A 14,526-nucleotide genomic window follows, 5' to 3' on the forward strand; every position below is an offset into this window, starting at 1 on the left:
GTCTTTGGAAGATTCTATAAAACCTAGTCACTATGTATTAGTGGCGTGCTCAGTTAATACGCTCTGATTGTTGCATTTTTAAAGGTTAAGTTGACTCTAAAAATGTTTTAAGCTTCAATGACAATAGTTACAACTGAAGTCTAACATCCACAGATTGTTCAAAGTGATATATTACAGATGATTTGTTTGTGGATATTCTTGCTGTATGGTGGCTTGCATCTCTTTTATCATTTGTACTTTTGAATCTAATACTCACAGGATTTTGTGACTACAGTGTTCTCTAATCCTTCTCTCAAATTCCCATTTTTGGAGAGGGGCAAAAGGAATGGTAGGTCTTGTTATGTAGATGAGGCTGCCCAAGAATTCATTATGTAGCCCTTGAATTCACAACCCTATTGCCATAGTTCCTGGGTGTTGGGATTAGAGATCTATACCCCTATGTCTGCTTCCAAATCCCCATATTTTTATCTAAGGTCTCTCACTTTGCATGAAATTTATACAAATGGCTGGGTTTATAGCTCAGTAGTACTGTTTGCACTTGCATATGCAAGTACCTGGGTTTAGTCCCCAGCATAGAAATAGAAGGGCACAGGGCATGGTGAACTAATTCTTATTGTCCCAGCACTTGTGAGATGCAGGCATGCAGTACAAGAATTCAAAACTACCCTTAGTTACATAGTGAGCTTGAGGGAAGCGTGAACTATGTGAGAAACTATCTTAAAAAAAAATAGTGGAGCCAGAGAGATGAACTAATGGCTAAGTGCAGTTGTTGCTCTTGATAAAGGACCCACAATTCAGTTCTCAGCTCCTATGCAACAGTTCCCATTTGATATCCTCTACTGCCATCTGACTGCCACAGGGACATGCAGGAAAAATCCTCATACACATAAAATAAAAATAAATATTAAAAAAGATGCCAATGTTGCCTGAACTGGGGGTAATAATTAGCAAATTTATTATGCACAAAACTCTATGTAGGCTGGTATTCTCATTCTGTTTTTAGTAAAATGTACACCATCTATTATTCTACTACTTAAGTAGAAATCCTACATGTTTATAGAATACCTATATTTGGACCTTCCACAATAACGTCAAAGTCACCATACCAAAACTGGGCAACAAAAATCCAAGGTCTAATGTATTCAAATGAAAGAAGTTACATTTTTTTTATGGTGTTATGTTAGCAACGATAACATGGAAAGTTGTAAAATCATTTTTAATAACTAACATTTAGATTTTACAAATATTATTTAGGTAATTATCCTAAATTCACCACGTTCACTCAAAAGAAACAATATTTGGTTCCGTTAAAGCAAAGCCCTGTTAAACTTTTCCACTTAGGAGATAAGTCTTGGTCAAAGGTCTTCATTATGGGTCAGACCCACATTTAAATGATTAATTTATTTGGATCCAGGGCACACCATTGCCATAACTACTGATAAGCATGAGAGACTCAAACCCAATTATACAGACATTAATTTGGGGCTGCCATTCAAATAGCTATCTCTTTGTCAAACCCTGCATGTAAAGTTCTTATGGTCTCATATAAATGAAGAAAAATTTCATTAATAGTGTTATAGCTTAGAGCACAAAAAAACATTTTGAGAGATTATATTTTCCTCCCACTCTTACAAAAATATTACTGGAATTTAAATAGCAAATGGTTTCACATTTTATCTTTCTTACCTTTTTGTGCCATTACCTAGCATCCTTTTGTTTAAAATACCCTCCCATTAGTTCACCTAGATGACATCAATTTTCCTTCAAGTTTAAGCTGAAATATACACTGTTTTGCAAAACTTTCCTTGATTTTTCTTTGGTCATATTTAAAGGTTCTCCTCAGCTGGGCAGTAGTAGTGCATAACTTTGATCCCAGCACTTGGAAGACAGAAGGCAGGCTGATCTCTGTGAGTTCAAGGCCACCACGGTCTACAGAGGAAGCTCCAGAAAAAGCCACAATATCACAGAGAAACTTTGCTCAGAAAACAACAAATAAATAAAGTTCAATTTTGCATATATAAATTATTTTAGATGTACATAACTCATATTTTCACATACCTCATTTTTCATAAACAGTTTTTACTTTTTCATCCTATGTCCTTTGTCTAAGACATAAGAGGTATCAACTTCAGGGCCTCATGCTGAGAAAGCAATCTATCTTGTATCCTAAACCCCAAACCTCTCTTCAACCCCATTTTAACAACTACTTTCATCAATTCCTAAAATATCCCTATTGGTTTAACCTCGGAGTGAAGCTCCTTTCTGATTCTTAGCCATTTATCTTCCCTACATGCTTCCATGAGAGCATAAGTATCTTCCTGTTGTACTGACATTTCCAATAGTGTACACTGGCTTCAAGAAAATGTAAAGGGCAAATTTCAATTTCTCTCCCCAAAATGTACTCAATCACTTCAGATTCATTTGCTTCAAGATGACAAACAAGGTCCTTTATTTTACCAGAAATATTGTACCAAAATACTTCCATATTCCATAATTTCTCGAGGTAAACTGAAAAAGAACAAAATCATCTCTAATCCTGGAAAATATAGCTGAAGTCATTGTCAGTTAACTTCTCCGAACAGACTGGCTTTTAATGATGCTTTGGAGGTTTTGGAAAGCAGAACGGTATCTAAGCAATTCATCTGCAGCATCTGAGGTTGGGAGTGACTCACCGGTATTCTTTTGTGTACTCAAAGTCTTGTTTGTTGTAGGCAGGTTTTAGGAAATTGCACTCAATGACTCCAATTACTCCCACACTTTCTCCACAGGTAGGCTTAGAAGACAATGTTAATTTCAACACATTACTATTGACAGCTGGGAGGCATTTGCTTTTGATTCCAAAAATTATGAAAAGGTTATGCAATATTTTTGGATAAGGAAAGGCCATGAAGATCTAGAGGAACACTTAGAATTTACTTTCATAGATGGGAAACTGACAAGTTCATTTTTTTCTTTTCTCACCTTTTTTTGGAAAAAAAGATTTCTTTTCATATAATATATCCCAATTATAGTCTCCCCTATTTTTACTCCTCCTGGTTCTGCAGTTCCCCCCATTTCTGCCTCTTAGATTATTCAGTGATTCACAGATCACTACAATCACTCAGCTCTACCTCCATCATCCACACAACTCCATTTTCATGTGTTTTATATTCTAGGGTTGCCAAAAGATTCACTGGACTAAAGGATTTACACTGTTAAAAAGCAAACTTACATAATGCTTGCTTTAGAATCAAGGAGTAATTAAACTGACACATAAGTAGGAATTGTTTAAGAGGATGTTTAACAGGAAAACCCAAGCTAGCCACACAGTTAGCTATCCCGGGTCTTATATAACTGTCCTATTAGTAATACTGTAAGTCAGTAAACTGTAATACTGAGCAGTCTGACATTCCCCGTGCTTTAGCCATTTGATTTTCAAAACAGGAACAAAAGAGTTACTTGTGGAAATTACTTCTTTAAATGATCATTAAAACATCAAAGATAATGGTCACATTTGCGTAGTTTGGCTTATGAAGTATTTCATATCATTTATCATACTTAACATCTTTCAGCCCTTTAAGCCGAAAGGGAGATAAAGAAGACATTGTTTCTACTTTACTGACATAGACATTGAACCTCAGAGAAATGAACTGATTAGCCCAGGGAGATAGCCTATAGATAGGAGATCCAGGACAGGAATCCTCTTTGTTTTATTTTAGTTTTTAAGATTTTATTTTATATGTGCATGCTCTATCTGCATGCACACCCACAACAATAAAAGACAGCATCGGATCCCATTACAGATGGCTGTGAGCCACCATGTGGTTGCTGGGAATTGAACTCAGGACCTATGGAAGAGCAGTCAGTGCTCTTAACCGCTGAGCCATCTCTCCAGCCCCCAAAACATTAAGTACTCACCTTTAGCTGGCAGCCCACCTTCTCAAAGGCCTTAATAAGGCGGTTGTTATGATACATCATAATTCCAAACTGGTTATGGTACTTGCAGGAGAGTCCAAATGTGATTCTCACCTCCTTATTCTGAGGAGAAAATCATTAAGGAGCCAAACGCCAGAGGCTTAACGAGGAAAAAAAAATTATATAAAAACCCCCACCAAATGTCAGTACTTGTGAATTACCATAAGAAATTGAGAATTTAAAAACACAAGCATTCTCTTGTTCTACTCTTTTCTTGGAGAGGAGGATGAGACAGGGGATTGCTGTGTAGACCTGGCTCTTCTGGAACTCACCCTGAAGATGACGCCAGCCTTGCACTCATAGATCTGCCTGCCTCTACCTCCCTTGTGCTGGGATTAAAAACCTTACACAGGTTTTCTAAACGACAAGCCGCTCTCATCAATACCATATGATATGGATCAGGTACCATGGAGAAAATGATGCAATTGGTAAACCTAGTACACTAATATTTGACTCAGGACATGGAAAGATTTCTGCGCTCTAGGAATTGAAGAGAAACTTTTAAATAGGACCTATTCCAAAACAACAACAACAAAAATGTAAGACAAAAAATTTCCTTAATCAAAACTCATACACCACAAAGTTGACATTTTAAAGATAGTCATTGTCAAATATTTTGTGCCGTACACTCTTAAAATGGTAAGTAATGGGCTGATGGTACAGTGTGGGAGGAAATGCATCATCAAATTTGTATGGAGAGCACAGAGAGGGGTGAAGAGGCTTTTGAGTAGACGACTAAGCAATAAATACATCTGTACCAATTACCTTGTTCTGCAATCATCTCAGGAAAACAAGTCTAGTGTTTGGGGTTTCATTTTAGTCATGCCAACAGTGACTCTATCAAACTAGAATTGTGACATGAGAAGGTGACCGCACTGATGGGAAAGGGGGCTGTGAGAAATATAAAGTGCACTCATTTAGGTTTGTTTGATAGAAACCCACGCATCTAAGAAGCTGGCCCCAGTAAAAAAAGGCATCCTAAAACAGGCATTAGAAACATGTCATCGGAGGGACTCTGCTAAATGCACAGTACTTAACCTCCAGGAGGTGAATGAAGTTATAAATAACTTTCTCACTTGCTAGCTCTGACTCCAAGTTGGGCTTGTTTGGGCCTTTAAAAGCAAATTTCCATTGTAGAGAAGGTATGTGTTTTCCAAAAGGGAATAAATAAATAAATAAACAAATAAATCCACTGTGAGGAAAAACTAGCAAAAACGAAGACAAGGTAAAATAATGTCTTTGATTTTTAAAATGCAGAGAACATGTCTCTAGGTCCAAGAATTAGATTCTTGGTCACTATAAAATTTTAAAAAAGCAGTTTTTCATAAGTACTTAAGTTCTGAGTCTGCTGAAGACTAATTTCTCCTCAAAACGCCACCAGTAAAGACGGTTAATTAGCATAGTTCATCTTCAGATCGTCCCTAGTATCTGAAATACACTTATAGTGCAATGAGGTGGAGAAAATGAGCAAGTGTGTTTCAGAGTGGCTGTCATTACACGTTCCCCGGAAATCCATGTTGAGCTTGTTAATGATTCATCTCCTCCTAGAAATACCTTTAATTTCTACTTACTAATTCACATCCAGGTCTAAATATGGACCTAGTACAACACAAACTGTAAGATTAATGAGTCCAACTAAAATTTTATTTTAATCAATATACATATGACAAAATTCCAATATAAATAAAATGTAATGTGGATATCTGCGGATCAGATTCTCAAATCTGGCTGCTCGCTGGTATATGCTGAGGTCTTAAAAAAATAAATATTTCTAATAAAAATATTTTAAAGCCAGGTGTGGCAGCATATACTTAGAATCTTAGCATTCAGGAGGCTGAGGCAGGAGGATCACCTCATGTTTGAAGCTAGCCTATACTCAAAAGCAAGTACCAGGCCGGCATGGAATATTGTGGGAGACCCTGTCTCAATACAAATAAATAAATATTAGATTTAAATTTTTAAATTAGATTTAAAAGAGTCACAGTCTTCAAATACACATGACTTTCATGTAACAGTTCACAGGTTAAACTGCTTCTGATAAAACTGGTGCAGACACTTAAAATATACTTTCTTCAAGGATATAGTAGGAGAAATGTCTTTTTTGTTTTGTTTTTTGATTAATAAAGTAATGTTTAATAGAAAAAATGAGCATACTGGTTAACATGAATGTCATCGCACCTCTTCAAAAATGAAGTTATCAACCTTTAATTATATTATGAGCACCTTGGTTTTAGCTTATCAAAAAAAGTATTTTGTGTGTATGGGTATTTTTTTCTTTTTATTGGATATTCTCTGTATTTACATTTCAGATGTTATCCCTTTCTCCCAGTCCCATCTCCCCTCCCCTCCCATTGCCTCCATGAAGGTGCTCCCTCTCCCAACTACCCACTCAAACCTTAGCACCTTGGCATTCCCCTACAATGGGAAAAACAAGCCTTCACTGGACCAAAGGCCTCTCCTCCAATTGATGTCAGACACTGCTATCCTCTGCTACATTTGCAACTGGAGCCATGGGTCTCTAGGAGGGATGTCTTAGCCTATATGATTTTGAATTGGAACAAGGCAGCAGTTTGGCTGTGTACCAATATAGAAATTTGACCCTGAGATGAAGGTTTCAGCTACATGCAAGGATACCGTGGAGGTGGGCTTATATATGTCATATTCTACATTGGCCAGGCTCTTAGCAATCATCTGGGTAGTCACCTTCTTTTGTCGCAGAAAAATCTTCATCCGGGGCTTCATATATAGAATACTACAAAATGCCTATAGATTCAAAAAAAAAAAGTTGTTATACATTCTACCAATTCTACAGCTGTCTCCTCAGAACATCACTAGCCATACTGAGCCTAGGTTTGGCAAACATTTTGGCTTAGCTTCTCTACTTGTTACAATATTTCATTGTAACTACAGTAACTAAACTGCCGCAGTGTAGATGGTGAAAGGGAATCCCAGCAGAGAATCATCTCTACACAACTGCACTTCATTTGTGCTCAGTAATGGTTTTCTACTGTGGGAAACTGTCCTTCCCACTGTTGAAGATGGACTGCTCTTACCCGTAAGGAATACTCTGTTTCTGGCAGCTCAGAGGTAGCATCACCCGTCACTTTTTCTTCAGCATCGAAGTCTGACACCAGGATATCATATTGATCTGTATCGAAGTCCAGCTCAGACTTTCCATCTTTGTTTCTGAGTGAAAGAGGTAAGTACCAATCTTAGAAGAACTGGGAGTAGGGGTGGGGTTTGTGTTAGGAAGCCAACAGAAATGATATATAAGCCAACACTCAGGTATATGTTCCTTTCCCTGACTACCACTCCAAAGGAATTAGAAACTATGTAATTTGAGGACCATACAATATTTCAGTTGTTCCTACTATAAATCTGTCTAGCATGTTTCTTATAAGGAAAGACAAAAAATGAATGTGGAATATCTATGGTCTGATGAATCAAATGGATTTTGGGTATTCTCAATGCAAGATCTTAGCTAACAACTTTCTAAGTCCTGCTAGAGAAGTCACAAACACTTTTTCCAAATGAATGAATATATAAATCTAAATCAACTTCTGCTGATACGAGCAGTAGAAAACCGAGATTTACCCATATCTAGTCTTATGTCTTTTCTCCCCCTAACACAGAGTCTTACTGTGTATCCAAGACTGACCACAAACTAATTTATATATAAAAGTAAGCCTGGTGGTGGTGCATGCCTTTAATCCCAGATCTCAGGAGGTAGAGGCAGGCAGGCAGATATCTCTTGAGTTTAAGGCCAACCTGGTGTACAAAGTGAGTTCCAGGATAGCCAAGCCTACACAGAAATACCCCGTCTTCAAAACCAAAACAAAGAATTAAATAATAAGTACTTGACCCATAGGAAAAAAATAAGCATATATGTGGATTATTCTATTGAACAGACAAGCAATCCTTCTATGCTATATCAAGTTTCTAGAGTTTTTAGGTTTAAGCTCTAATACACTCTTAAATGTATCCTGTTTGCTATGCCAAAATTAAAAGATGCATCATAGGCTTTCTCTTGTTATATTAGCTTTAAAGTTATGATCTTAATTCAGTTTCATTTTAGTTAAAACTGATCTGCTTCAAAGATTGCTTCTCTATTCCCCGCTACTCTAAGAACATTAGTAAAGAATTTCTTGTTTTTAAGCTATCATGTATTTTTCACTATAATCTCTCTTATAATGTATTTAACTGGCCAGTGTATAAAATAACCATTATCTGCCAACTTTCACACAATGTCAATATATATGAATGAAAGTGTAAAGGATTCTGAGGCTGTCACAATACTATTATATTATATTATCACGATCATTTACAGCTACAGTCTCAAGATACGCATATTTTCACCCTATTTACACAGCATTTAATCAACAAGAACCACTATTTCAAAAGAATGAAAAGATATAAAAAGTCTCAGGGTTTATCCACTTGACTCTAGAAAATATTAAAGTGTATTTTATCACACTCCATTTTCCTATGAGAATTTCACACTCTTATAATACTGTACCTCCGGACATTCCAAATGACAACACGGGTGCCTTTTTTGCCTGGAATGGCATCAAACTGAGACAGCAGGTCCTTTTCATCGTTGAAAATTGAGTAGTTCAAGATGGCTTCTAGGCTGGGCAAAGAATCCTCAGTAACAATCATTTTTTGTAAAAACAAATCAGTCAAAGAAAATGAGTATTTTCTGAGGATGCTATCAAGAAGTAAGAGTCATAATGAAACTCCCTGGGTCACAGAAAGGGACATGAAACAAAAGGCCTAGCTGTGAAGAGGAACAGGGCCAGTAGGAGGGGCCAAGAGAGGGCGAGGCAAGTATAATCCAAACACACTATATACATGAGAATGTGATAATGAAACACATTATTATACAGTTACAGAAATTAATAAATATTAACAAAAAGAGTGCCTTTGGGGGGTACGTGCAGACAAAATCCACACACAAAGGATCGACATTATTGTTACCAGAAAAAAAAGGAAGTGGAAAGTTGGAAAGGCTGTTTATTCAAACAGCAAAATCACTTATACTTGCAAAATATAGCTGCAAAGATGCAACGTAAACAAAGAAAGTGTTTCGCTTTTTTTAAAGAAAAGGTTCAAAGTCAAATTTTTAAACTATCTGAAAGCAGTAAGCTCAATTTTTCTGACTATATATTGCTCCCATCAGAAACGAGACCCCATCCAGGTATATAAAAATGAACCACTCTGCTAGCAGTCACTCTGGTAAATAGGACATTTCTAGGAACCTTTAGTGGCAAAGGCCCTGAGAACTTTACCAAGGAACAGTGGCTAGCCAAAAGAGTGTTATAAATCAAACGAGAGCAGTGAGATCTGAACACAGGGGAGAAACTTTCAACTTCTGCTAATGGTCCACTAGTTAAAGAAAATATTTGATAGAAGGACATTTTTGTCATGTTTGAGACATTTGAATGCTTCTTTAAATATAAAAAAAGTATTTGAAACATGAAATATCAAGTAACAGCTGGATTTGGCCTGAAGAAGAGATTCTGCCAAAGGACTCAGACTGAGATTTAACCAATTGCTCTCCATTTGTAGGAAGGATATTGCTTTGCTGGCTGAACGGGACAATCGGTACAATCACTGCCTGCGCCTGGATGCACTCCAGGTAGGTCTGTGAGAGAAGTCCAGCAGCGAGAGTACTCCCATTCTTGGTGAAGACGAGAACATCCTTTCCTAGTCGCATGGAACCTGACTTGAAACCATTACCAAAGACCCCGATGGGACACTGGCTTTTCTTTATTACTTTATCTGTAAAGCCAAAGCTGAAATTATAAAAGAAAAAGACATGAGAAAGGTAAAAGAAAAAAATCCTAAAATAGTTAACAGAGAGAATTTGGCTAACACATGCAGACTAGCAACAAGTTTTTTTTTTTTTTCCCCACACTTTTTGGTACTTCCAGGCAAAACATAGGAAATTACGATTGGGCTATGAGACCAATTTTCCAGTGCGGCTTGTTTGTACTTAAATATTAAAGAGTTCTATATGCCAGAGTCACACTTTGTAAATGCAGTGCTCCTTCCTGCTGCCTAACATAACGGGAGGAGCCAAGCAGGCCCTGTGCAGCTGCTTTCCTTGTTTCAATCAATCAGCCCTGACTCCTGGTAGGTAGGGCTATATGAAAAGAGTAGTTTACCTGGAGAGGGTCATAAAAGCCCAGAATGAAAGGAGGCACTTGGACTAAAACACCTTCTCATCTGGTCACACCACCCTCTAAGAATCCAAAAGAGATCGTTTATCTTGACAATTCAAACTACCCACCCAAAGGAGAGCCCTCCCAAATGTAAGCCTCTGTTCCATCTGCTGGGACAGTTCACTGGAATATGGCCAAGGGATAAAAATAGGTAGTTCTGCCTGTGAATATCTGCAAACAGCTGCAGTATAAAGTCTCTCTTGTTCTATTAAAGGCCTCTCACTGAGTCACCTCAGTAAACTCTGTCATCAGCTTACTCTGTGAGTCAGAATCCTTCCTTTTCTTATGTTTTCCATTTAAATACTCGGCTATGCATCCAAATAACAGAGTATAAGAATATTTAGACACGTGACACCTACAAAATGATCTTCCTCTTGTACCTTCTGCCACCATAAATAACACTGATTTTGAGGCTTGTGTGTCCCCAGATTGCCCAGTCTCACACTGATGTACTGTCACTAGTTTAATATTTATTGAACCCCTATGAGCTATATATATGCTAAGCACTATATACAGACACAAATATTAATAAAACTGATACTCTTGTCCTCAGAACTGATAGTTGATGGATTTCATGTATTGCAGATTATTTCCAATATTAGTGAAAGAGACACTGCCTCCACATACTGCAACTGAGCAGGTTGGTTCTGGTCTTACTCCTTCCGGTGGGGAAGATGGTTCAACTACCTATTTTCCATTTCCGGAAGACTGGGGTTCTATGTTTACTACCCAATGAAGGGGACCATCTTTCAAATTTTCTGTTACATAGTGTTATGGAATAATGCACTGATTTTCTCTAGGTCTCTGTGCACCCTATAAATAAATCTAATAGGAGATGAAAAGATTTTTTCAGGGAAGTGGTCCTCTCAAAAGAGAACACTGAGTCAACATTACATTTGGGCCTTAATGATTCCAGGAAGTGAGGCCTATAAACTGGCCAAGTTCTGATATTTTCGTTCTTTTTGTAAAAGGGATGGCTGGAAAAGGCAAGTTCATTAGAAAGATAAAGTTACATTCTATGTAACATTAATTATAAAGTAATATTCGATCTTTAATTTTAAACTGACTCTAGAATTCATTCTGAGAACTGGAGTGTACTGTTCCTTATCTGTGCTCCACATCTAATGATAGCTTTAAAATTCAGAGCTCCTTGTCAACAGGCTTTTTACCTGAGTCATGAATGAATTTGTATGCTCATTTGGATTTAATGTTTTTTTCCCTAAGACCACAAAAAAATCTTTCAGTTAAGTATTCAAGAGAAAGTGGTACAACAGGCCAACTGTCAATCTCTTATTTTCTAGTTTCTTCTACCATTTGTCAACTATTTTCTCCTGCTTGTGTATAAATCATCATTGTACTAGTTACTTGAAAAAGATCAGATGATAAAAGTTAAAAAGGAGGTTCAAAACCAAGATAAAAAAGGATAAAAGCAAGGAACAGAGAGACAGCAACTCTAGACTTTCTTCTTTCCTTATTTTCCTTCCATGTGCTCTTTGATTTTTACCCAAGGTCCCACATTAAGTGTTCTGTTTAACTGCAAATACCTAATACAAAAGCACTCAGATGGTTTGTCTTCACCAAGTACATCTGGTTCCATCCTCTCTTGTAACAAGTAACACTGTTTATAAGTGAAGGGACTTGGAGCATGGCACCTTTGATGGAATAAAAGAACATGGCCACTTCCTCTTGACTACCCTAAAGATGTTAGGAGTCTAGAACCTAGGGAGAAATGTAAATTTGGATGCTGACTCATGAAAGAAACCTTAGCAAAAAATCCAGGGAAATACATGAACAGGCATTTTCACGTCTGTTTCCTAGATATTGTGGTGATGTAGCATGTACTATAAGTGAGTGTAACTGATGAGCATACAGTAGTTACTCTCCAGCTGCTGTTTTGGAACAGACGTACAATGATACGTGATTCTGAGTGGAGGCAGCAAAGACCTTCAATCCTGGGTTCTGTGCTTTTTTTTTTTTTTTTTTTTTTTTAATCCTTGATCTTTCAAAGGGACTTTCCACCTTGCTGGGAAAGACCATATACAATACATACATATCCAGATTAACATATTATCTAAGCCAAAAAGGACAGTAGGACGTAAAGAAACTGAATGAAAGATCTTCTTTGATCTAGTTTTGTTCTTCCCCCTTGAGGAGCTGGGGTTATACACATGGCAGGTAAGTGCTGTGTCACTCGGGGAGAAGGACCTAGTCAGCCCAGACTTTCCTTTTTGAGTTAGATTTTCATGGGATTCTGTGTTTATGAAAGAAACTGTTCCTTCAGTTACACACCCTGGTTTATCAGCCAGAAAACAGGAAGAGGAGCATAATGAGTCAGGAAAACCGGCACAGGATACCAATAAATGTTAGAGGTCAACCCGCAGTGACAGGCGCAATGATTTTGCATACTTTGCACAATAGCCTCTATTATTTTTTTTCCAAATACAAGGTAAGCATGCCATAAGATGAAAAATTGGAAAAAAAATTATACAGTAATCTTCAAAAAACTACCTGTGAAGTTTAGAGTGGCTGTTTTTCCCTCACAAGTTGTGATGAGCTAGGATTATATAGACCGGTTAGAACAATACCTGCTGTTCATGGGCAAGGCACTGTTAGAAAAACTATTGTGGGAAGTGGAGTCTTGGGGTGGACATTAGGAATGGACTAAATGTTCTTCTTTAAGTAAATTATATCTTTTAGCTGATTCGCATTTACTCTGAGATACAATGCAAACAATACCCAGTAATACACTACATTAAGTACTAAGGTTGAAATATAAAGAACAAGTACTCTAACCCTAACCCTAAGCCCTATTTTGAATAGGATGATACTGATCCTTCATATTTTGCCTCAAATGTCATTTTGTGAGCCATAAAGATGTCTCAATAGACAAAGGCACTTTCCCCAAGCTGGAACTGAACCCTAAGTCCTCTGGAAGTGCTCTTAAACAGCGTATCATCTCTCCAGCCCCTGAAATTATTTTAAAACCATCTTCTTCTTTCCTTCTATCTTATAACTGTATCGACTTTCATATAAATAACTGCAAAAAATGTGGAAGGTGTTTGTACTCGCTGGACTTACTGTTTGATGCCCATGTAACTGGGTTAAGATGCTGTGGGAGGAAGTCAGTCAGGTGATCTTCAGTAGAAGCTACGGAGATGACTTGGTGAGTAAACCGTGTGATGTGTAAGCAAGAAGACCTGAGTTCAGGTCTCTTGTACCAACCTAAAAAGCTTCACCCCACAGAGCATGCCTGTTATTCCATCACTGAGGACATGGAAGCAGAGGGGTATCTAAGGATGGCTTGCAAGCTAGTCTAGCTGAAAGGAAATTTCAGGTTCAATAAGAGACACTGTTGGGGCCAAATTAAAAAAAAAAAAACAGTTGGAGAGTAATTTAGAAAAATATCTGACATCAACCTCTTGTCTCCATACATGGACATGCACGTGCACACAGATACACAAACATGTACATATACATAACCACATACAAAAACATGTGGCTGTGTGACCAGCAGTTTTAGGGAAAATAGAGCGATATAGAATTAGACATAATTAACCAACCAACATTGTCTTCCTTTTAGTATACACTATTACTTTTAGGGAATAAGACGAGTGTCCTCAGTGCTGGGATTGCAGGCATGCACTACCATACCTGCCACTCAAATAGTCTTCTAATTAAGAGAGACTAAGAGAAAGACTGAGGAGATGGGTCGGTGGTTAACAGCACCGGCTGTTTTTCCAGAGAATCTAAGTGCAATTTCCAGTACCTATCTGGAAGCTCAGAGCTGTCTGAAAGTCCAGCTCCGGGGGATCTGAGATATATACATGGCAAAATACCCATATACATAAAACAAAAATATTTTTTTAAAACAGAGAGTAAGGCAAAAGATATAGACTGCTTGGTAGTAAAACATAACCACTTACTTTGACCAAATGTTATTTTTGTTTCTTTGAAAGATCAGAGTGATTTCCCCATAAACAGCTAGTTCGTAAAACTTTCACATAAAACTACAACACAATGAACTTGTTTTTTGTTTTTTTTTTAGGATGCTGAGCCCCTTCCCTTCTCCTCAGCCCTGTTCCATTGTTACCCACGTTTTACACGCACTAGCTCAGGAAGCACATGGAGAGTTAACAACCACATCTGCTAGAGAGGAAAAATAAAGAAGGAAAGAGTTGAAGAAACACCCATCTTGTACAGAGTGATACGGGAAGACAATAAAGCATTAACATTCTCAACCGCGGATGTTTAAAAATAATGAAATGAACTTGGTATGGCGGGATGAATTTATCTTCAGCTTATCAATAGCTAGAGAAGACCATTTCTCAACTCCTGGGTTGTACTGTCA

General features: G+C 37.5%; 1 protein-coding gene across 1 annotated transcript in view; it reads right to left on the minus strand.

The window, feature by feature from the left end:
- Window positions 1-14,526, minus strand: part of MORC4 (MORC family CW-type zinc finger 4) — a 49,168-nt gene that overhangs the window by 27,256 nt on the left and 7,386 nt on the right. Inside the window, exons 4-9 of the mRNA XM_080909828.1 lie at window positions 9,532-9,749; window positions 8,471-8,618; window positions 7,008-7,140; window positions 6,589-6,717; window positions 3,898-4,017; window positions 2,673-2,773 (exon numbers count right to left, since the gene is read on the minus strand). Coding sequence (XP_080765954.1) covers window positions 2,673-2,773; window positions 3,898-4,017; window positions 6,589-6,717; window positions 7,008-7,140; window positions 8,471-8,618; window positions 9,532-9,749 — 849 coding nt within the window. The remainder of the gene's footprint in view (window positions 1-2,672; window positions 2,774-3,897; window positions 4,018-6,588; window positions 6,718-7,007; window positions 7,141-8,470; window positions 8,619-9,531; window positions 9,750-14,526) is intronic.

Source organism: Micromys minutus (genome assembly GCF_963924665.1).
Source record: "Micromys minutus genome assembly, chromosome: X".
Taxonomy (NCBI): Eukaryota; Metazoa; Chordata; class Mammalia; order Rodentia; family Muridae; genus Micromys; species Micromys minutus.